Here is a 25,000-nt window from a genome sequence, read left to right on the forward strand (position 1 = left end):
ATACTTACCAACCCTCCCGGATTTTCCGGGAGACTCCCGAAATTCAGCGCCTCTCCCGAAAACCTCCCGGGACAAATTTTCTCCTGAAAATCTCCCGAAATTCAGGCGGAGCTGGAAGCCACGACCCCTCCAGCTCCATGCAGACCTGAGTGACGTCAGGTGCGCAACACCACGTAAATCGTTGGCCAACCAAAAAGTAACCCCAGTACGCTATAGCCAACATTCACCAGGAGATGGCAACAGACAAACATAGATCACTATTACATTCCTCCCCTTTTAGAAATGTATAGAAGTTACTCAAAATAAATAAACAACCCAACCAAAAAATGCAGCAGCTCAATTAAAAAACTGTACTTAAGCCACATTCTTTTCTTTTTTTTTTTTAGTACTGAACTCTTAACCCTCATTTGTAAAAAAAAAAAATAACATGCTTATTATACAAACAGTATTTGTACACCTTTAACACAGATTTTTATACTGTCTTCAGAGATTCCGTTTTTTTGGTGGTACTCGAAACCTTTCTGGGTACCTGCGAAAGGTACCAAATAGTGACAGAGAATAGAACAAGGTTGGACAATTCAACCCTTAACTCAACAATGAGTAGATGAGTGTTATGTGTGTGTATATGTGTAAATAAATGAACACTGAAATTCAAGTATTTCTTTTATTTAAATATATATATATATATATATATATATATATATATATATATATATATATATATATATATATATATATATATATATATATATATATATATATATAATAAAATAAATATATACATAGCTAGAATTAACTGAAAGTCAAGTATTTCTTATATATATATATATGAAATACTTGACTTGGTGAATTCTAGCTGTAAATATACTCCTCCCCTCTTAGCCCCGCCCCACCCCGACCACGCCCCCCACCCCCCAAAATCGGAGGTCTCAAGGTTGGCAAGTATGCTTATACGTCTAGTCTCTTACGTGAATGAGATAAATAATATTATTTGATTTGATTTTACGCTAATGTGTTCATCATTTCACACATAAGTCGCTCCTGAGTATAAGTCGCACCCCCGGCCAAACTATGAAAAAAACTGCGATTTATAGTCCGAAAAATACGGTAATTTTTATTTGGATTATTTTATATTTTGACCTCCTTGTAATTTTCTGTAAAGCACTTTGAATTGGCTTGAGTACGAATCGCGCTCTATAAACAAACTTGTCTTGCTGATAAATTACACAGCTACGTTTTCCTTTCCACTTTCTCTTGCACTCCAAATCGTTATTAAAATAAAAAACACACATTCAAAGGCCACTGCAACGTTGTTGTCGTTTGAAAAGGGGCCAGCTGGTGTGTGGTCACTAATGACCTTTAACCTCACTGAGTGCGGTCCAACTGACCGCGTGCCTGGCATGTGGTAAGAATTTACAGAGAAGCGACGTTATTTATTTGTCAGTCTAATTGTGCTTCTAAACATCCTGGTGCGAGGGAGGAGGAGGAGGAGGAGGAGGAGGAGGAAGGCTCACAGAAGGGGTCTAACGGCGAGTAGCGAGCATATGCTTTTTATCAGCTGCAGATGAGAAGGGAGGCGAGGCCATGAGGTCACATGACGTCAGCTCAGCTTTGTGTCTCGTTGATTGTTGTGGCAATCACGCCAACATGATGATTAGAAGTATATTTAGTATGAAATGATTCTGCTCGTATTTCTAACTGCTTGCGTCTCCATGGTAGGCGGCGGCGATAGAGTGCCTCTAAAACGTCCACACGTATCACACACACACACACACACACACACACACACACACACACACACACACACACACACACACACACACACACACACACACACACACACACACACACACACACACACACACACACACACACACACACACACACACACACACACACACACACACACACACACACACACACACACACACACACACACACACACACACACACACACACACACACACACACACACACACGCTGGGGCTTCTGCTGCAATGCAAATAAACAACACAGAACAAGAAGGGGAAGTCCAGAACAACGAGCAAACCCACAAAACAGCTGAGGATATTGGCATCAGGACTTCCTTTGCCCAATTTACAGGTGGAGCAGGTATTGTATTTCTAGCCTTCTTGAGACATGAAGAAGGAAAAGTATCTTCCATATGAGGAGGTGTGAACAAGTGATGACATAAATCATGGTCCCAATAACATTGCATCTAATAGACAATGTCTCATTTGCACCCCTGCTGGTGACATCTATCTAAACGAGGGTAGTCCCAAAAAGGAGGGATTTTCCAAAGTTTTAAAAGTGCTCCCCCTCTGGTCAACATATGAAATAACAAGTGTGTGTAAAAATTTGACGTGCTCCCCCTCTGGCTAACATATGTAATAACAAGTGTGTGTAAGAAATTGAAATGCGCACCCTTTGGCCAAAATTGATTAAAAAAAAATTAAATAAATATGTATGTAAAGTTTAAGTACCACTGATAGTTACACACACTAGGTGTGTGAAATTACTCTCTGCATTTGACCCATCCCCTTGTTCTACCCCCTGGGAGGTGAGGGGAGCAGTGAGCAGCAGCGGTAGCCGCGCTCCGGAATCATTTTGGTGATTTAACCCCCAATTCCAACCCTTGATGCTGAGTGCCAAACAGGGAGGTAATGGCTTCCATTTTTATAGTCTTTGGTATGACTCGACCGGGATTTAAACTCACAACCTACCGATCTCAGTGCGGACACTCTAACCACAAGGCTACTGATCAGAGCCATATATATATATATATATATATATATATATATATATATATATATATATATATATATATATATATATATATATATATATATCAGTGACGTGCAGTCACTAGAGGCAGGGGAGGCGGGGCCTCACCTGCCATCATGGAAAGAAAAAAAATGTAAAAAGAAAAAAATATATATTAAATTGTTAAATGTATCCAGTGATTATACTATAAAGTTATTTTCCATTTAACTTCACCAGTTTTAGATTATTTTTATTCAAAATCGCTGAATTTTCACATTTGCCGTTCAAATACTGAGAAGAGACGGTGCGGTGATCAGCAGCCAGTTGAGGCACGTCACTCAGTGCCTCAACATGGATTGTGCAATGACTCGGCTAACTGCTGGCCTGATGTGCAGTGAGACTGTATTGCTATATGAACTATATTATACATTTCCATAGTTTAGTTAGTTGAGGTATATAATGTACAGTGTATTTTGTCAACAACTGTATGTGTGTAAAGTATTTCTTGTGCTGAGCGATCATAAAACGGCTGCAAAAGACGCACTGGCTGAGGCTCGCCTCCTGCACCCCCGCCGTAGAATGCACGGCAACCCCTGATGGGAGTGTTATATCAACTAAAGCCCACACTTAAACTTTCCACGTGCAAGATTGAATCTATTTAAAAAAGTTATTTCATAAGAAGCCAAAAAGTGCAAAAACAATAATGTTGGTGTTGGAGGAGTTGTGAATGACTGCAGGGCCACATTAGGTACACCTGCAGACTGCAGGTGTACCTAATTCACAACTTCTCCAACACGAACATTGTTTTTGCACTTTTTGGCTTCTTATCAAATAACTTTTGTAACCTATTTTTATGGGCTTTCCTCTTTGTGATGTTAAGTTCCTGTTATGCGCTGTTATACGGTATATGCCTTGAGCTCTTATTTTGAAGGCGCTAAGAGCGGAAGTGATGTCACGTTGCGGAGGTTTTTGAAAGAAGGTAAATAAAGTGGTCCTCGTGTAAACTGGAGCCTCCGTGTTTGTTATTTTGTAGTTAGATTCAATCTTGCACGTGGAAAGTTGAAGTGAGGGCTTTAGTTGATATAACACTACCGTCAGGGGGTTCATTAATCCAGCACAACAGCGGCGCATTTATAAGTAAAGGTAAGACCATAATAACGTTTTTTTATTAAATGTGCTTTTTTGTGTGCTACAGTTTGTATGTGTAAAGTTAAAGTACCAATGATTGTCACACACACACTAGGTGTGGTGAAATGTGTCCTCTGCATTTGACCCATCCCCTTGTTCACCCCCTGGGAGGTGAGGGGAGCAGTGGGCAGCAGCGGCGCCGCGCCCGGGAATAATCTTTGGTGATTTAACCCCCAATTCCAAGCTTTGATGCTGAGTGCCAAGCAGGGAAGAATGCTGGTATGAGCTTTTAAACATAACCCGTTAACTGCTGCCAATCAAATGGTGAATAAGATACTCTTTAGGGTTCAAATGTTTGTAAATCTGACTGTGATGAAGTCAGTGCCTCACCAGCCATCAACCTCACCGCACGTCACTGATATATATATATATATATATATATATATATATATATATATATATATACTGTATATATATATATAGACATACTGTAATAACTTGAAGTAACATGAAGATTAAAATCCAATTTCAAACAAAAAATAAAAAAATAAACTAAAAGCTTACCTTTTTTATATTTGCATGGTATGTATATATTATTAATGTTGTAAATACACATCTTTGTATATCTAGAAAGGGTGGTCCTAAAGAGGGAGGCATTTTTCAGAGGTCTCAAGAAGGTAACAAATAAAAGAGTGTGTGTGTGTGTGTGTGTGTGTGTGTGTGTGTGTGTGTGTGTGCTCACAGAGCTGTTCTTGTCCTGCTGCATCTTCAGGCTGCTCCTACACTGCTCCAACTCCTGGTGGATGTTTATCTTCTCCTGCTCTGTTCGCTCATACCGCTGACGAAGGTCCGACAGCTGTGACTGTGTGTCTTCATACTAAAGCGCACACACACACAAGTAAACACTTGTTTGTAGATGTATCCTGTGTATCCTGAGACTACCTCTCTCTGTAGAGTGTGTGTGTGGTCCTGGGCCCGGTTCAGCTGGCTCTTAAGCTCACTTGCGTCCTGCAAGTGCTGGTTCACCATAGAACCCAGTTTGTCCTGCAGAACTTCTTCCCTCTTCCCCAAAGACTCCAGTCTGCTGCTGAGGACCAGACTCTGCGCCTTGGTACTGCAAAGACAAAAGGGCAGATTCGGGGTTGGATTCTGTTGCTACAAGTTGCGAAGCGGGAAAATCCTCGGGGAAACGTAAGGAACCAGCATAAAAAGGCAGTTTGATGTATTGGAAAAATACAAACAAACAAAGCCATGACAAAGAAAACTACGCAATAGTAAATATGGGTGTACCTGTACAATTCTGACTCCAGGTGGCGCAGTTTGTCCGTGAGAGTTTTCTTCTCAGTTCTCAGGCCTTCACAGTCTTGCTGCAAAGACATACACCGCTCTTGCAGTGCAACACACTCCACTAGTGGGAGCAAGACAAAGTTATTGTAGTTAATGACTATCCGTGGAACACACACAAACAAGCACACACAATATATATATATATATATATCCATCCATCCATTTTCTACCGCTTATTCCCTTTGGGGTCGCGGGGGGCGCTGGAGCCTATCTCAGCTACAATCGGGAGGAAGGCGGGGCACACCCTGGACAAGTCGCCACCTCATCGCAGGGCCAACACAGACAGACAGACAACATTCACACTCACATCCACACACTAGGGCCAATTTAGCGTTGCCAATCAACTTATCCCCAGGTGCATGTCTTTATATATATATATATATATATATTAGGGCTGTGAATCTTTGGGTGTCCCATGCTTCGATTCTTGAGGTCACGATTCGATTCAAAATCGATTTTTTATTTTTTTTTCAATTCAACACGATTCTCGATTCAAAAACTATTTTTTTCCCGATTCAAAATGATTCTCTATTCATTCCATACATAGGATTTCAGCAGGATCCACCCCAGTCTGCTGACATGCAAGCAGAGTAGTAGGTTTTTGTAAAAGGCTTTTATAATTATAAAGGACAATGTTTTATCAACTGATTGCGATAATGTAAATGTGTTTTAACTATTAAATGAAGCAAAAATATGACTTATTTTATCTTTGTGAAAATATTGGACACAGTGTGTTGTCAAGCTTATGAGATGCGATGCAAGTGTAAGCCACTGTGACACTATTGTTCTTTTTTAATTTTTTTTATGAATGTCTAATGATAATGTCAATTAAGGATTTTTAATCACTGCTATGTTGAAATTGTAACTAATATTGATACTGTTGTTGATAATATTCATTTTTGTTTCACTACTTTTGGTTTGTTCTGTGTCGTGTTTGTGTCTCCTCTCAATTGCTCTGTTTATTGCAGTTCTGAGTGTTGCTGGGTCGGGTTTGGTTTTGGATTGCATTGTTATGGTATTGCTGTGTATTGTTTTGTTGGATTGATTAATTAAATTTTTTTATTTTTTTTTTTTAATTAAAAAATTACAAAAAAATTAATAAATACAAAAAAAAATAGATTTTTTAAAAATGAGAATCGATTCTGAATCGCACAACAAGAGAATCGCGATTCGAATTCGAATCGTTTTTTTCCCATACCCCTAATATATATATATATATATATATATATATATATATATATATATATATATATACACACACACACATACATATACAGGGTGATTAAAAACGCCAAAATTATCACTTTATATTCCTAAAATGAAAAACAATAGAAAACCTAACTTGAACACATTTATTTCATGCTTTACAAGTGCTCAATATGGCCACCACTGGCAGCACAGACAACATCAAGACAATATGAGAATTCACTTTAGCGGAATCTCTTTGATGTTCAATTGTTTCATGTGGGTGACTTGTTCCCCAAATGCGCACATTGAGACGATTGACTGTGCCACACAAATGGAAAGTCGCTTCATCGCGAAAAAGTAGACGTGAAAATAGAGTTTCATCATCTTCAGCATTGACTCACAGAATCTCCTTCGCATCTCCTTGTCGTTATTAGTAAGTGCTTGGACAAGGCGAGGTTTGTATGGTTTCATACATAATTGAACGGCGCCGAAAGGATTACATGACCACAACAGTGACATTGTAACACAATAAGACTTGCATAACTCCTGTAACAAACGACCCTTGATTCAATCTATTACAATGCTTTAGAACTGAATAAATGTGTGATGATTTTGGCAAATTATTTTTGATTTACCCTGTGTGTGTGTGTGTGTGTGTATATATATATATATATATATATATATATATATATATATATATATATATATATATATATATATACACATACACACATACATTATGTATATACACACATTTATCGATATGTAGATAGATATATATTTATAGATATGTAACTATATATATATATATATATATATACACATACACAGTATGTATATACACACACACACATTTATATATATGTAGATATATATATATATATATATATATATATATATATATACACAGCACGGTGGAAGAAGGGTTAGTGCGTCTGCCTCACAATACGAAGGTCCTGAGTAGTCGTGAGTTCAATCCCGGCCTCGGGATCTTTCTGTGTGGAGTTTGCATGTTCTCCCCGTGACTGCGTGGGTTCCCTCCGGGTACTCCGGCTTCCTCCCACCTCCAAAGACATACACCTGGGGATAGGTTGATTGGCAACACTAAATTGGCCCTAGTGTGTGAATGTTGTCTGTCTATCTGTGTTGGCCCTGTGATGAGGTGGCGACTTGTCCAGGGTGTACCCCGCCTTCGCCCGATTGTAGCTGAGATAGGCTCCAGCGCCCCCCGCGACCCCGAAGGGAATAAGTGGTAGAAAATGGATGGATGGATGGATATATATATATATATATATATATATATATATATATATATATATACACATACACACACACATACATATATATATATATATATATATACACACACATACATATATATATATATATACACACACATACATACATACACACGTACCATGCAGCTGACTGCTGTCCTGCTGTTGTTGCTGCTGTTGCATGAAGGCCTCCTGCAGCCGACGGATCTCTTCCTCATATTTGGCGGCGGTGCTCCTCCAGTGCTCCAGCTCGGACCGCACACCACCCAGGTCCTCCTGTAGGGCGGCAATGTCCCGCTCCCGCTCGGCTGTGGCTGCCTCCATGGCGTGCCGCAAGACGAGAATCTGACGGGCAGGTTAAAACCAGAAAGGTCAGCTGAGATCTACCTCAGTGGTTCTAATAAATGCTTCCTGTTACAGGAGTTGGTGAGGAAATGAGGTTATGAATGACAGTACTGTACATGACAGTGGTTACCTCCTCCTGGGCTGAGTAAAGCTCCTCTCGGGTGCTACAAATGGTGTTCTCCCTCTGCTCCTTCAAAGCCTCCATGTCAGCCTGCAGCTTCCCAAGCTGAGCTACACGCACGCACACACAAGCAAACACGTGAGACAGAGCAAGCCAGACACTGTTAGAAATATGCGCCACACTGTGAACCCACACCAAACAAGAATGACAAACACATTTCGGGAGAACATCTGCACCGTAACACAACAGAACAAATACCCAGAGCACCTTGCAGCACTAACTCTTCCGGGACGCTACAATATACACCCCCGCTACCACCCAACCTCAACCTTGAAACGTTTATTAGTAGATTGCACAGTACAGTATATATTCCGTACAATTGACCACTAAATGGTAACACCCCAATAAGTTTTTCAACTTGTTTAAGTTGGGGTCCACTTAAATTGATTCATGGTAAAGTTACATTGTTTAATGCAGGGGTGCTCACACTTTTTCTGCAGGCGAGCTACTTTTCAATTGATCAAGTCGTGGGGATCTACCTCATTCATATATATAATTTATATTTACTTATTTATGAAATATATGTTTTTGTTAACAAGTTAAAGGTGTTTAATGATAATGCAAGCATGTTTAACACATATAGTTAATATTGTTAAAAAATTAAAGGTGTTTAATGATAATACAAGTATGTTTAATACATATAGTTAATATTGTTAACAAGTTAAAGGTGTTTAAAGATAATGCAAGCATGTTTAACACATATAGTTAATATTGTTAATAAGTTAAAGGTGTTTAATGATAATACAAGCATGTTTAACACAGTTAATATTGTTAAAAAATTAAAGGTGTTTAATGATAATACAAGAATGTTTAATACATATAGTTAATATTGTTAACAACTTAAAGGTGTTTAAAGATAATACAAGCATGTTTAACACATATAGTTAATATTGTTAACAAGTTAAAGGTGTTTAAAGATAATACAAGCATGTTTAACACAAAGAGTTAATATTGTTAATAAGTTAAAGGTGTTTAAAGATAATACAAGCATGTTTAACACATATACCGGTAGTTAATATTGTTAATAAGTTAAAGGTGTTTAATGATAATACAAGCATGTTTAACACAGTTAATATTGTTAAAAAATTAAAGGTGTTTAATGATAATACAAGAATGTTTAATACATATACAGGTAAAAGCCAGTAAATTAGAATATTTTGAAAAACTTGATTTATTTCAGTAATTGCATTCAAAAGGTGTAACTTGTACATTATATTTATTCATTGCACACAGACTGATGCATTCAAATGTTTATTTCATTTAATTTTGATGATTTGAAGTGGCAACAAATGAAAATCCAAAATTCCGTGTGTCACAAAATTAGAATATTACTTAAGGCTAATACAAAAAAGGGATTTTTAGAAATGTTGGCCAACTGAAAAGTATGAAAATGACAAATATGAGCATGTACAATACTCAATACTTGGTTGGAGCTCCTTTTGCCTCAATTACTGCGTTAATGCGGCGTGGCATGGAGTCGATGAGTTTCTGGCACCGCTCAGGTGTTATGAGAGCCCAGGTTGCTCTGATAGTGGCCTTCAACTCTTCTGCGTTTTTGGGTCTGGCATTCTGCATCTTCCTATTCACAATACCCCACAGATTTTCTATGAGGCTAAGGTCAGGGGAGTTGGCGGGCCAATTTAAAACAGAAATACCATGGTCCGTAAACCAGGCACGGGTAGATTTTGCGCTGTGTGCAGGCGCCAAGTCCTGTTGGAACTTGAAATCTCCATCTCCATAGAGCAGGTCAGCAGCAGGAAGCATGAAGTGCTCTAAAACTTGCTGGTAGACGGCTGCGTTGACCCTGGATCTCAGGAAACAGAGTGGACCGACACCAGCAGATGACATGGCAGCCCAAACCATCACCCAACCATGCACATGTTGCATTTCCTTTGGAAATCGAGGTCCCAGAGTCTGGAGGAAGACAGGAGAGGCACAGGATCCACGTTGCCTGAAGTCTAGTGTAAAGTTTCCACCATCAGTGATGGTTTGGGGTGCCATGTCATCTGCTGGTGTCGGTCCACTCTGTTTCCTGAGATCCAGGGTCAACGCAGCCGTCTACCAGCAAGTTTTAGAGCACTTCATGCTTCCTGCTGCTGACCTGCTCTATGGAGATGGAGATTTCAAGTTCCAACAGGACTTGGCGCCTGCACACAGCGCAAAATCTACCCGTGCCTGGTTTACGGACCATGGTATTTCTGTTCTAAATTGGCCCGCCAACTCCCCTGACCTTAGCCCCATAGAAAATCTGTGGGGTATTGTGAAAAGGAAGATGCAGAATGCCAGACCCAAAAACGCAGAAGAGTTGAAGGCCACTATCAGAGCAACCTGGGCTCTCATAACACCTGAGCAGTGCCAGAAACTCATCGACTCCATGCCACGCCGCATTAACGCAGTAATTGAGGCAAAAGGAGCTCCAACCAAGTATTGAGTATTGTACATGCTCATATTTTTCATTTTCATACTTTTCAGTTGGCCAACATTTCTAAAAATCCCTTTTTTGTATTAGCCTTAAGTAATATTCTAATTTTGTGACACACGGAATTTTGGATTTTCATTTGTTGCCACTTCAAATCATCAAAATTAAATGAAATAAACATTTGAATGCATCAGTCTGTGTGCAATGAATAAATATAATGTACAAGTTACACCTTTTGAATGCAATTACTGAAATAAATCAAGTTTTTCAAAATATTCTAATTTACTGGCTTTTACCTGTAGTTAATATTGTTAACAACTTAAAGGTGTTTAAAGATAATACAAGCATGTTTAACACATATAGTTAATATTGTTAACAAGTTAAAGGTGTTTAAAGATAATACAAGCATGTTTAACACAAAGAGTTAATATTGTTAATAAGTTAAAGGTGTTTAAAGATAATGCAAGCATGTTTAACACATATAGTTAATATTGTTAATAAGTTAAAGGTGTTTAATGATAATACAAGCATGTTTAACACAGTTAATATTGTTAAAAAATTAAAGGTGTTTAATGATAATACAAGAATGTTTAATACATATAGTTAATATTGTTAACAACTTAAAGGTGTTTAAAGATAATACAAGCATGTTTAACACATATATTTAATATTGTTAACAAGTTAAAGGTGTTTAAAGATAATACAAGCATGTTTAACACAAAGAGTTAATATTGTTAATAAGTTAAAGGTGTTTAAAGATAATACAAGCACACATATAGATTCCTTTCTTTCATGAAGACAAGAATATAAGTTGGTGTATTACCTGATTCTGATGACTTGCATTGATTGGAATCAGACAATAGTGTTGATAATGTCCGCATTTTCGAATGGAGGAGAAAAAAAGTCCTCCTTTCTGTCCAATACCACATGAAAGTGGTTGGTTTTTGGCATCTTATTTGTCCAGCTTCCGTACTCAAGAAATACATTGTCGGCAAACTCCGTAGCTTGCTAGCTTGTGCACGCCAGCTTTCTGAAACTCTTATTTTGTTAGCGCAACTGTGCAACTGTGCAGTCGGTCTTTGGAGTTTTGACGACAGGTACAGCGCCAGAGTCTGTTGAAATAAAGTGTTTCTCGCCTTCCAGTCGGTAATTTTAATGAGCTGGCAGCAGCCAGCGTCATCTCAGAAGACCCTCGGGTGCCGTGAATGTCAATCAAGTGACGAAAGTGACGTCATAGTGAAGATTTATGATCGCTCATTTTTAGGACTATTTTTTTAATGCCTGGCTGGTGATCGACTGACACACCCTCCGAGATCGACCGGTAGATCGCGATCGACGTAATGAGCACCCCTGGTTTAATGCATCACAACAAAATTAGGCATAATAATGTGTTAATTCCACCACTGTATGTATCGGTATCGGTTGATATCTGAATCGGTAATTAAGAGTTGGACAATATCGGAATTTCGGCAAAAAAGCCATTATCCAATCCTACTACTACAATCCTTAGTATTTTTATTTGCACTTTATTTTATTGACAGTTTAAGAAACATTATTATTATCAATTTAGAATTTTATTTTAGCACTGCATAATTGTATGTACATTTATTTTTCAACAGTCCCTTCTTTTGTTTTTCTAATCAGACTGACTTAAGCCTCTATAATAATCTTGACAAGGTTTAAAATAATAATAATAATAATAATAATAATACCTGGGATTTATATAGCGCTTTTCTAAGTACCCAAAGTCGCTTTACATGTAGAACCCATCATTCATTCACACCTGAATGATGGGTTGGCTGAATGTAAGCAGGTTAGATATTAACCTAATTTAGATATTAACTAATTCAGTGTCAATATTTGAGTGGGCCCCAGGCCCCTTTGTAGTGGAAATATTGGGCCCCTTAGGTCAAAAAGATGAACAAAAACCCTGCCTTTTTGTGAAAAAGCAGCAATAGACACACCATGTGTTATCCCTCGTCACCAAAATTAAGCAACCTGTCGATTGTTTAATGTTTTACACTACATAACTTCTTTTTACACTTGTGAGAAGAATGTTAAATGAAACGTGACACAAATCACATCACACGCTCGTCAATAAAATTTGAAAATAAAATAATGAATAAACCAACTATTCAGGACTTTAAACTTCTCAGTTTGCAACACACTGATCTAATCTGATGTGCCCAAGCCAGATACCTGCCATCTTTTCTTGGATGCTAGTTCATTAATGTCGGGGCTCAGGCTTTGAGCTGAGGCAACCTTCATTATCGAATGAAGGTGTTCATCAGTCATCAGTAAAGTCTTATGAAAGACTTATGATGACTTTATATTTTATAGGGAAAACATGTGCACACATTGGAGTTATTCAGGGTCCCAGAATGGATTGTGTTTGACTTTTGAGGTTTTGTTGTGTGCGTGTGTGTGTGTGTGTGTGTTTGTACTAACTCTGCAGGTACTGAATCTGTTTGGTTGACTCCTCGGTCTGCTGAGAGTTATTCCTCTTCTCCTCCTCCAGCAGAGCTACAAATATACAGGTTGACATCCATCATCCTTATTATGCAAAGCTACAATTTCACAAATGAATCATCAATATCAGTGCCATCTGACACACAAGTAATTCATGTATGAACAATACTGAAAAATTCTGGCTCTGGGCAAATGGAATTGAGGTCTCCTGATGTAAAAACTTCCCCAGAGGATTAGGAAATGTAACAAAATGTCTGTATTTTGCAAGAACTACAACTACTACAAAAGTTTGGACACCTTCTCATTCGATGCATTTTCTTTATTTTCGTGACTATTTACTTTGTAGATTGTCACTGAAGGCATCAAAACTATGACACCTGTGAAGTGAAAACCATTTCAGGTGACTATCCAATCCAATCCACTTTATTTATATAGCACATTTAAACAACAAAAATGTTTCCAAAGTGCTGCACAACAATATTAAAAACAATATTCTAATATTATCCTTAGCTCCACCAATGACTGAATTAAAACAAAAAATAAATAAATATAAAACCAATATAAAAATAAATATGATTAAAAACGATTTTAAAGGGTATAAAACCAATTAAAACTTTAAATAGAAATCCAAATTTAAAAAAACACAGAGGACAACAGAGGACAGAGGACCACACAACTCACGTAGTTTTAAAAGCCAAAGAATAAAAGTGGGTCTTAAGACGAGACTTAAAACACTCCACTGGGGGAGCAGTTTGAACATGGAGGGTCGGAGTGTTCCAGAGCTTAGGGCATACTTGCCAACCCTCCCGAATTTTCCGGGAGACTCCCGAAATTCAGCGCCTCTCCCGAAAACCTCCCGGGACAAATATTCTCCCGAAAATCTCCCGGTTTTCAGCCGGAGCTGGAGGCCACGCCCCCTCCAGCTCCATGCGACCTGAGTGAGGACAGCCTTTTTTCATGACGGGAGGACAATAGGGTGGCAAGAACTAAATCATCCAGACTACAGATAAATTGTATTATTATGTTTATCTTACCTAAAAATAAATATATATATTAATTAATTTTTTTTAAATTTTTTTTTACTATATTTAGCTAAAAACATCAAAATTAATTATATTTCAATTTTTATTTTTTATGACTCCTTATTACACTCAGCCATAGAATTATACATTAAAATAAGCATATTTGAAATAATTAATTTTAAATGATCATAATAATTCATTTAAAATGACCATATTTAATTATTAAAATAATTGCTTGTTTATCAACAACTTTAACATTTTATACATTACATTTTGAAGCTCTCAGACGCCAAGTTATGTTATATTCCTTAATATTTATTTATGCAAGTTTGAAGTATCAATTATCTAAACACAGTTTTGTTTGCATATTTTCAGGATATTTCATGGCTGGCTCACAGCGTGGACACTTCGTGATCAGATACGACCGACAGATTCTGGATGTGGATAGATCGGGCCGTTATAGGCTGAAAGATGCGGGTACTTTCGACCTCCTCGCTAGCATGGGGATTCTTCGCTGGCTACATCCAGCGGCCTCTGAAGCAGCGGAGTTAAGTACCAGCGGGGACCGTCAACGGAAGACACGTAAGCGGTGTGAGCGGAAGCAGAAGCGGGGATGCCGAGCGGGGCTAACAACAAAGCGAAAGGCTAATCCTCAAAGAAGCGCTAGTCCGGGTGAGAAGTTTGTTAAAATAGAACTACCCAGCGCCAGGCTGGATAATACCTGCACACATAGCAACTATTTTACAACAATACACAACTCAAAAAATGTTTTTTCTGTGTCAGAAGTAGACATGCACTCTACTGAGGTGGCAAGTTATGATGCGTTCGGTTTATCACAACATCAAGCAAACAATCGGAAAATTCCCGTCATATCAATTCCTAGATATGGTCGAAATTATTTAAAGTGCACTACACATAATAAACACAACATTATTAATATTGCTACTACGGATAATTTCAACAAAAACTCCTCAAAACAGCCCACTACCTATAATATGGGCTTCTTAAACATAAGATCATTATCTTCCAAAACGCTATTACGGTAGTTAATGAGGTCATTAGAGACAATAATCTTGACGTCATTGGTCTCGCCGAGACCTGGCTCAAACCAGACGATTTCTTTGCGCTGGGTGAGGCGTCTCCTCCTGGCTATGCGGGAGCGCATATTGCCCGTCCCATTAAAAGGGGTGGGGGAGTTGCACTCATACACAATAAAAACTTTAATCTTACCCCGAACCTAAATAATAAATATAACTCGTTTGAGGTGCTTACTATGAGGTTTGTCACACCGCTGCCTCTCCACCTGGCTGTTATCTACCGCCCCCCAGGACCCAATTCGGACTTCATCAGTGAATTTTCAGAGTTCGTTGCTGATTTAGTGACGCACGCCGACAATATAATCATAATGGGGGACTTTAATATCCATATGAATACCCCATCGGACCCTCAGTGCATGGCGCTCCAGACTATAATTGATAGCTGTGGTCTTACACAAATAATAAATGAACCTACGCATCGCAACGGTAATACGATAGATCTAGTGCTGGTCAGGGGTGTCACCACCTCCAAAGTTACGATACTCCCGTATACTAAAGTAATGTCCGATCATTACCTTATAAAATTTGAAGTCCTGACTCATTGTCAACAAACTAATAATAATTACTATAGCAGCCGCAACATTAATGCTGCCACAACGATGACTCTTGCTGGCCTACTGCCTTCGGTAATGGCACCATTCCCAAATTATGTCGGCTCTATTGATAACCTCACTAACAACTTTAACGACGCCCTGCGCGACACCATTGATAGTATAGCACCACTAAAACTTAAAAGAGCCCCTAAAAGGCGCACCCCATGGTTTACAGAAGAAACTAGAGCCCATAAATTATCATGTAGAAAGCTGGAACGCAAATGGCGCGCTACTAAACTTGAGGTTTTCCATCAAGCATGGAGTGATAGTTTAATAACTTATAAACACATGCTTACCCTAGCTAAAGCTAAATATTACTCAAATCTCATCCACCTCAACAAAAATGATCCGAAATTTTTGTTTAGTACAGTAGCATCGCTAACCCAACAAGGGACTCCTCCCAGTAGCTCCACCCACTCAGCAGATGATTTTATGAATTTCTTTAATAAGAAAATATAACTCATTAGAAAGGAGATTAAAGACAATGCATCGCAGCTACAACTGGGTTCTATTAACACAGATACGACTGTATCTACGAAGGATACCGCCCTCCAAAATAGTTTCTCTCTCTTTGATGAAATAACATTAGAGGAATTGTTAAGATGTGTCAATGGGACAAAACAAACAACATGTTTACTTGACCCATTTCCTGGGAAACTTATTAAGGAGCTTTTTGTATTATTAGGTCCATCAGTGCTAAATATTATAAACTTATCACTTTCCTCTGGCACTGTTCCACTAGCATTCAAAAAAGCGGTTATTCATCCTTTGCTCAAAAGACCTAACCTCGATCCTGACCTCATGGTAAACTACCGGCCGGTGTCCCACCTTCCGTTTATCTCGAAAATCCTCGAAAAAATTGTCGCACAGCAGCTAAATGAACACTTAGTGTCTAACAATCTCTGTGAACCTTTTCAATCCGGTTTCAGGGCAAATCACTCTACGGAGACAGCCCTCGCAAAAATGACTAATGATCTACTGCTAACGATGGATTCTGATGCGTCATCTATGTTGCTGCTTCTTGATCTTAGAGCTGCTTTCGATACCGTCGATCATAACATTTTATTAGAGCGTATCAAAACACGTATTGGTATGTCAGACTTAGCCTTGTCGTGGTTTAACTCTTATCTTACTGACAGGATGCAGTGCGTCTCCCATAACAATGTGACCTCGGACTATGTTAAGGTAACATGCGGAGTCCCCCAAGGTTCGGTTCTTGGCCCTGCACTCTTTAGTTTATACATGTTGCCGCTAGGCGACATCATACGCAAATACGGTGTTAGCTTTCATTGTTATGCTGATGACACCCAACTCTACATGCCCCTAAAGCTGACCAACACGCCGGATTGTAGTCAGCTGGAGGCGTGTCTTAATGAAATTAAACAATGGATGTCCGCTAACTTCTTGCAACTCAACACTAAGAAAACGGAAATGCTGATTATCGGTCCTGCTAAACACCGACATTTATTTGATAATACCACCTTAACATTTGACAACCAAACAATTACACAAAGCGACTCAGTAAAGAATCTGGGTATTATCTTCGACCCAACTCTCTCCTTTGAGTCACACATTAAGAGTGTTACTAAAACGGCCTTCTTTCATCTCCGTAATATCGCTAAAATTCGTTCCATTTTGTCCACTAGCGACGCTGAGATCATTATTCATGTGTTCGTTACGTCTCGTCTCGATTACTGTAACGTATTATTTTCGGGTCTCCCTATGTCTAGCATTAAAAGATTACAGTTGGTACAAAATGCGGCTGCTAGACTTTTGACAAGAACAAGAAAGTTTGATCATATTACGCCTATACTGGCTCACCTGCACTGGCTTCCTGTGCACTTAAGATGCGACTTTAAGGTTTTACTACTTACGTATAAAATACTACACGGTCTAGCTCCAGCCTATCTTGCCGATTGTATTGTACCATATGTCCCGGCAAGAAATCTGCGTTCAAAGAACTCCGGCTTATTAGTGATTCCCAGAGCCCAAAAAAAGTCTGCGGGCTGTAGAGCGTTTTCTATTCGGGCTCCAGTACTATGGAATGCCCTCCCGGTAACAGTTAGAGATGCTACCTCAGTAGAAACATTTAAGTCCCATCTCAAAACTCATTTGTATACTCTAGCCTTTGAATATACCCCCTTTTTTTAGACCAGTTGATCTGCCGTTTCTTTTCTTTTCTCCTCTGCTCCCCCCTATCCCTTGTGGAAGGGGAGACACACAGATCCGGTGGCCATGGATGGGGTGCTGGCTGTCCGGGGTCGGGACCCGGGGTGGACCGCTCGCCTGTATATCGGTTGGGAACATCTCTGCGCTGCTGACCCGTCTCCGATCGGGATGGTTTCCTGCTGACCCCACTGTGGACTGGACTCTTACTGTTATGCTGGATCCACTATGGACTGGACTCTCACAATATTATGTTAGACCCACTCGACATCCATTGCATTCGGTCTCCCTAAAGTGGGGGGGTTACCCACATATGCGGTCCTCTCCAAGGTTTCTCATAGTCATTCACATCGACGTCCCACTGGGGTGAGTTTTTCCTTGCCCTTATGTGGGCTGTACCGAGGATGTCGTTGTGGCTTGTGCAGCCCTTTGAGACACTTGTGATTTAGGGCTATATAAATAAACATTGATTGATTGATTGATTGATATATATATATATATATATATATATATATTTAATGAAATACTTGACTTGGTGAATTCTAGCTGTCAATATACTCCTCCCCTCTTAACCACGCCCGCCACCCCCCACCCCCACACCTCCCGAAATTGGAGGTCTCAAGGTTGGCAAGTATGGCTTAGGGCCAAACACAGAAAAGGCCCTGTCTCCCCTGGATTTAAGTCTGGTCTTGGGCACCACGAGCTGGAGCTGGCTCTTGGACCTCAGAGCGTGTGCAAAAGTGTAAATTTGGATGAGGTCCGAGATATACTGAGGTGCCAGTCCATGTAAAGCTTTAAAAACAAACAGCAATGTTTTAAAATAAATTCTAAAATGAACAGGGAGCCAGTGCAAACTCTGAAGAATTGGGGTTATATGCTCGTGTTTCCTGGCCCCTGTTAAAAGTCGTGCTGCCGTCACACAGAGGAAGTCCAGTCCGCGCGAAATGAATAAATCCTTCACGATAAATGTTTCGTTGGCTTTTGTTTTTTGACTACCTCTTGAAGCTCATGGAGAGAATGCCAAGAGTGTGCAAAACAGCAGAGGTGGGACCAAGTCATTGTTTTGCAAGTCACAAGTAAGTCTCAAGTCTTTGCCCTCAAGTCCGAGTCAAGTCCCGAGTCAAGACAGGCAAGCCCCGAGTCAAGTCCAAAGTCAAGACTGGAAAGTCTCAAGTCAAGTCCTAAGTCCTGCATTTTGAGTTTCGAGTCCTTTCAAGTCCTTTTAACCACAGACTAATATATTAACACAGATTGTGTATGCTTTTCAAACGCTGTATTTATTTATTAAAACAAGTGCATTTTAAATTGCAGGAAAGAAAATTGTGCTGACATTGCACTTTATAATAGCACTACTAACCAGTCATTTTAAACATTAACTCATTCCTTTACAGAACAAACACATTGAAAAATAAAGTGCAAATGTACTTATTTGTACAAAAGTGTTAACATTGAAAAAACATGACATATACGTGAACATAACAAAAAAGTTGTACTTTTTATATGTCAGGGCCCTATGCTGCATTGCATTTGCAAAAGACCAAATTAGCCAAGAGTCTGTCAGTCATTTGTGCACGATGGGGGCGTAGTATGATGCCACCATGGCTGAAAACTCGCTCCACTGGAGCACTGGAGGCAGGCACTGCCAAGACTCTCATGGCCACTCGGAACAGTGAAGGAAGAGTCTTCATGTTCAATGCCCAGAACAAAAGGGGGAGAGAGTTGTTTTGGGTTGGTGCACTACTTGTAAGTGTATCTTGTGTTTTTTATGTTGATTTAATTAAAAAAAGAAAAAAAAAAAATTATTTCTTGTGCGGCCCGATACCAATCGATCCACGGACCAGTACCGGGCCGCGGCCCGGTGGTTGGGGACCACTGAGGTAAACAACCAACAGTATGTCAGAAAGCTAGCTAAAACGGTACACATATTCATAATATAGTATACATTTTAACTGACCTTTATTTTACTATTTTTGTCTTTTTTTAGGTGGCTAAAATACGCGGTGCTGCTGACCGCCGTCTAACGTTACGTGTGATATATTGACTAACGTAACCCTGCTTAAAAAAAATCACTGAACAAAAAGTATGAATAAGGTAGTGAACTACAACAGATTCCCGTGTTTGCAATAACGTTATAACGTTAGCAGTGAGTTTACAGCCTCACTGATTTAACTACACAGCAAATAAAAGTCACGTTACTTAGCCAATAAACGTTATCTTACATTCAAAACTTACCGTTCTTTGTGCAACTTCAAATGCCGGACGAAGTTGGAAGTTGTTGCCTCTCCATCAGTAATTTTCGAACCGCATGTGTTGCATACTGCAAACCGTTTTGTGTTGACCACCTCGTAATTTCTATACCCAAACGAAATTATTTTAGGTATCATTTTTTGTTCACTGGCGTGTGGTTTGGACATGTCTTCTTCGTTGGTTGTCCTGCAATTTGATTGGATGAATGCTGTGTGATGAAAACAAAGTAGATCTAATTTGATTGGCTGTTGTACTGACAGCACACCAGCTGACACACGCAACGCTGATAGACAAGTACACAATGAAAAATACGGAGCGCTCCCGAATAACTTTTTCATCTTTGGGTTTTGGGGAAAGTAGCAAGTCATGTCAAGTCATGTCAATTCAAAAGGCTCAAGTCCAAGTGAAGTCACAAGTCATTGATGTTAAAGTCTAAGTCGAGTTGCAAGTCTTTTTACATTTTGTCAAGTCGAGTCTAAAGTCATCAAATTCATGACTCGAGTCCAAGTCATGTGACTCGAGTCCACACCTCAGCAAAGCAGTAATCAGAGCAAAGGTGGCTATTTTGAAGAAACTAGAAAATTCAACATGTTTTCAGTTATTTCACCTTTTTTTGTTAGGTACATAACTCCACATGTGTTCATTCATAGTTTTGATGAGACAATCTACATAGTCATGAAAATAAAGAAAACGCATTGAATGAAGACAAGGCGTGTCCAAACTTTTGGCCTGTACTGTATACCTCTATTCATGGCCAATAATATGTACATTATTATTAATATCATCAGTACTACAACAGTATACAGTAAGTCACCTTGAAGGTCCAGACATTTCTGTTTGCCAGTGTTGGCTAGTTCCTGGGCGTCCAGAAGCTCCCTGTGGAGGTGGTGGATGACCTGTTCCGTGTCACTAGGTTCTAAGCCAGCCCGATGCAACTCAGCTAAGCACACAGAGACATACATTAAAATGCAAGAACATTCAAAGTGAATATGGAGCTGAACAAATAAGCTTTAAAGTACCAGTATAATGTTAAAACAAGTTGCCTCTATATGAAGCTATTATCATATATATCTAATTTAGGACACCAAAAGACTTCCAAAGTTTAAGAATAAATAGATATGATCAAAATAGTATCCATCTCAGAGATATTCCCCAGCCATTTTGAGAGTTAATGAGCAAGCCAGTCACGTGATCTGTGACATAGAGGAGGAGCCACAGATCCCTTCCCCATCAACAACAATGCTAATCAAGCAGACTTTGTAAAAGCCAACAACGATTACTTTGGGACAAATGATCCAAAACCTTATATTTTTGAGCCCGAACACAAAGAGGATGACAAGTTTTAGAAGCCGAGAGCTAAACGGATGTAGCTTTACTGTGACACTATAGCATCAGCGGCATTGCTCGGTGCTAAACATACAAACATACTTGCCAACCCTCCCGGATTTTCCGGGAGACTCCCGAAATTCAGCGCCTCTCCCAAAAACCTCCCGGGACAAATTTTCTCCCGAAAATCTCCCGAAATTCAGGCGGAGCTGGAAGCCACGCCCCCTCCAGCTCCATGCGGACCTGAGTGACGTCAGGTGCGCAACACCACGTAAATCGTTGGCCAACCAAAAAGTAACCCCAGTACGCTATAGCCAACATTCACCAGGAGATGGCAACAGACAAACATAGAAAACTCTATTACATGATTCCCCTTTTAGAAATGTATAGAAGTTACTCAAAATAAATAAACAACCCAACCAAAAAATGCAGCAGCTCAATTAAAAAACTGTACTTAAGCCACATTCTTTTTTTTTTTTTTTAGTACTGAACACTTAACCCTCATTTGTAAAAAAATAACATGCTTATTATACAAACAGTATTTGTACATCTTTAACACAGATTTTTATACTGTCTTCAGAGATTCAGTTTTTTTGGTGGTACTCGAAACCTTTCTGGGTACCTGCGAAAGGGTGTTCAGCATGGTTAGAAAAATAGTGACAGAGAATAGAACAAGGATGGACAATTCAACCCTTAACTCAACAATGAGTAGATGAGTGTTATGTGTGTGTATATGTGTAAATAAATGAACACTGAAATTCAAGTATTTCTTTATATATATATATAAATAAAATAAATATATATACAGCTAGAATTCACTGAAAGTCAAGTATTTCTTTCATATATATATATATATATATATATATATATATATATATATATATATATATATATATATATATATATATATATATATATATATATAAATGTATGTGTGGGAAAAAAAATCACAAGACTACTTGGGTTCCCTCAATCATCAGGAGATTTTTGAGATGATTGAGGGAACCCCTCATGAAACAGGCCTGTAGAGATGAAGTAGTCTTGTGATTTTTTTCCCCACACATACATATATTGCGCTCTACTACGGTATCGAGCACTATTTTTTGGATAACCTTATTAAGACATATATATATATATATATATATATATATATATATATATATATATGAAATACTTGACTTGGTGAATTCTAGCTGTAAATATACTCCTCCCCTCTTAGCCCTGCCCCCAACCACGCCCCCGCCTCACCCCGACCACGCCCCCCACCCCCCACCTCCCGAAATCGGAGATCTCAAGGTTGGCAAGTATGCATACAAACTAACCATAATAAAACAAACACTAATATTTCCACTCTTGCTGGGATGTCGACCGACAAGACGCTCACATAATCCTGTTAAGATGAAGATCTAATCACAATCCTCGCGAAGCGTTAAAGTGGCTGCAACTAGCTTCTTTTTGTGTCCTTTCTTTCATCTCGAGGGATGTGAAAGCGGACCAGCCTGTCGGTCCATGGCCACATTTGTCTACTCGCAGGTGAGAGATGCATGAATCATAATCTAGAATGTACTTTTAGCAATCTTAAGACAAAGCAGAAGCAGCCACTGGCTCAGTGTGTCAACAATGCGCTGCTAAAATAGTCTGCGTTAGAGCTTATAATAACAATATCACTCATATTTGTCAGGTCACGACATGTAAATGGAGTATTGTTGGTGCTTTCTGGATGTTTTTAGAGGGTTTTAAGGGCGTAATAGAGGACCCCTCCATCTGTTGACTCAATTGTTAGCTATTTATTTACGATTTCGAATGCATGAAAAAAGCCAAGCATATGTGTTCTTGTCTTACATAAGGATTGTGAATGATAAACAGCACATCTCTTTCAAATGTTTGCATATTTCCAGTGTGACTGATTAGGTAATATGGTCAGAGTGCAGGAACGTTACTACAGTGACGTAAAACCTACAGAAATTGCTGAAAATATTCAGAGCAGAATATTCGAATTAGCTGACCGAAATAGTTACATTTTATAACGTTTAGACGGTATTTTCATGAACTTTGCAGATTCTAAATACAATTTTGGATATGGTTTATTGGATACAATGAAACACAATCAAGCATATAAAGACAACTACCGGTAGTTTTTCCACCCGACTTGTATTTTAAGCTCCCCCTAAAAGAAAATGAGTGTAGATTACAAACTAATCTACAAGTTTTGTGTGTTGACCCATTAGAGCAGAACAACAACAAGTGATGCCATGGTTACCTTTAAGAAGAGCTACTCTGTTCAGTGGTTCATTGAGCTCCTGGTCGTCCATGTTGCCCTCTAAAACCAAATTAAAAAGGCTTGAATTAGTACAGTTTACTATTTTCATTTAGCAGGAAACCTTAGGGCGCTGGCATTTTGATGACTTTCACTCTCTCTCTCACACACTCACGCACATGCACACTCACACACAGATATATATGTACATATAGACCTATAAATATACATAATAATAATAATAATAATAATACCTGGGATTAATATAGCGCTTTTCTAAGTACCCAAAGTCGCTTTACATGTAGAACCCATCATTCATTCACACCTGGTGGTGGTAAGCTACTTTCATAGCCACAGCTGCCCTGGGGTAGACTGACGGAAGCGTGGCTGCGATTTGCGCCAACGGCCCCTCCGACCACCACCTATCATTCATCATTCAATTCACCGGTGTGAGTGGCACCGGGGGCAAAGGGTGAAGTGTCCCGCCCAAGGACACAACGGCAGCGATTTTTGGATGGTAAGAGGCGGGGAGCGAACCTGCAACCCTCAGGTTTCTGGCACGGTTGCTCTACCCACTACGCCATGCCGCCCCCAATACATACATACGTACATATACATATGTATATATACATACACACATACATATATAGTGAAGTGAATTATATTTATGTAGCGTTTTTCTCTAGTGACTCAAAGCGCTTTACATAGTGAAACCCAATATCTAAGTTACATTTAAAGCAGTGTGTGTGGCACTGGGAGCAGGTGGGTAAAGTGTCTTGCCCAAGGACACAACAGCAGTGACTAGGATGGCGGAAGCGGGGATCGAACCTGCAACCCTGAAGTTACTGGCACGGCCGCTCTACATACAGGTAAAAGCCAGTAAATTAGAATATTTTGAAAAACTTGATTTATTTCAGTAATTGCATTCAAAAGGTGTAACTTGTACATTATATTTATTCATTGCACACAGACTGATGCATTCAAGTGTTTATTTCATTTAATTTTGATGATTTGAAGTGGCAACAAATGAAAATCCAAAATTCCGTGTGTCACAAAATTAGAATATTACTTAAGGCTAATACAAAAAAGGGATTTTTAGAAATGTTGGCCAAATGAAAAGTATGAAAATGAAAAATATGAGCATGTACAATACTCAATACTTGGTTGGAGCTCCT

The 25,000-nt window shown here is 39.1% G+C and overlaps 1 protein-coding gene across 7 annotated transcripts in view; it reads right to left on the reverse strand.

Moving 5' to 3' along the window:
• Window positions 1-25,000, reverse strand: part of slmapa (sarcolemma associated protein a) — a 189,457-nt gene that overhangs the window by 12,799 nt on the left and 151,658 nt on the right. For all 7 annotated transcript variants that reach the window (XM_061940986.2, XM_061940978.2, XM_061940963.2 and 4 more), the window contains 8 exons: window positions 23,829-23,888; window positions 21,057-21,182; window positions 13,097-13,171; window positions 8,179-8,279; window positions 7,844-8,048; window positions 5,182-5,299; window positions 4,834-5,005; window positions 4,634-4,768 (listed from right to left, as the gene is read on the reverse strand). In XM_061940986.2, coding sequence (XP_061796970.2) covers window positions 4,634-4,768; window positions 4,834-5,005; window positions 5,182-5,299; window positions 7,844-8,048; window positions 8,179-8,279; window positions 13,097-13,171; window positions 21,057-21,182; window positions 23,829-23,888 — 992 coding nt within the window. The remainder of the gene's footprint in view (window positions 1-4,633; window positions 4,769-4,833; window positions 5,006-5,181; window positions 5,300-7,843; window positions 8,049-8,178; window positions 8,280-13,096; window positions 13,172-21,056; window positions 21,183-23,828; window positions 23,889-25,000) is intronic.

This window comes from Nerophis lumbriciformis, linkage group LG03, assembly GCF_033978685.3.
Source record: "Nerophis lumbriciformis linkage group LG03, RoL_Nlum_v2.1, whole genome shotgun sequence".
In the NCBI taxonomy this organism is placed as follows: domain Eukaryota; kingdom Metazoa; phylum Chordata; class Actinopteri; order Syngnathiformes; family Syngnathidae; genus Nerophis; species Nerophis lumbriciformis.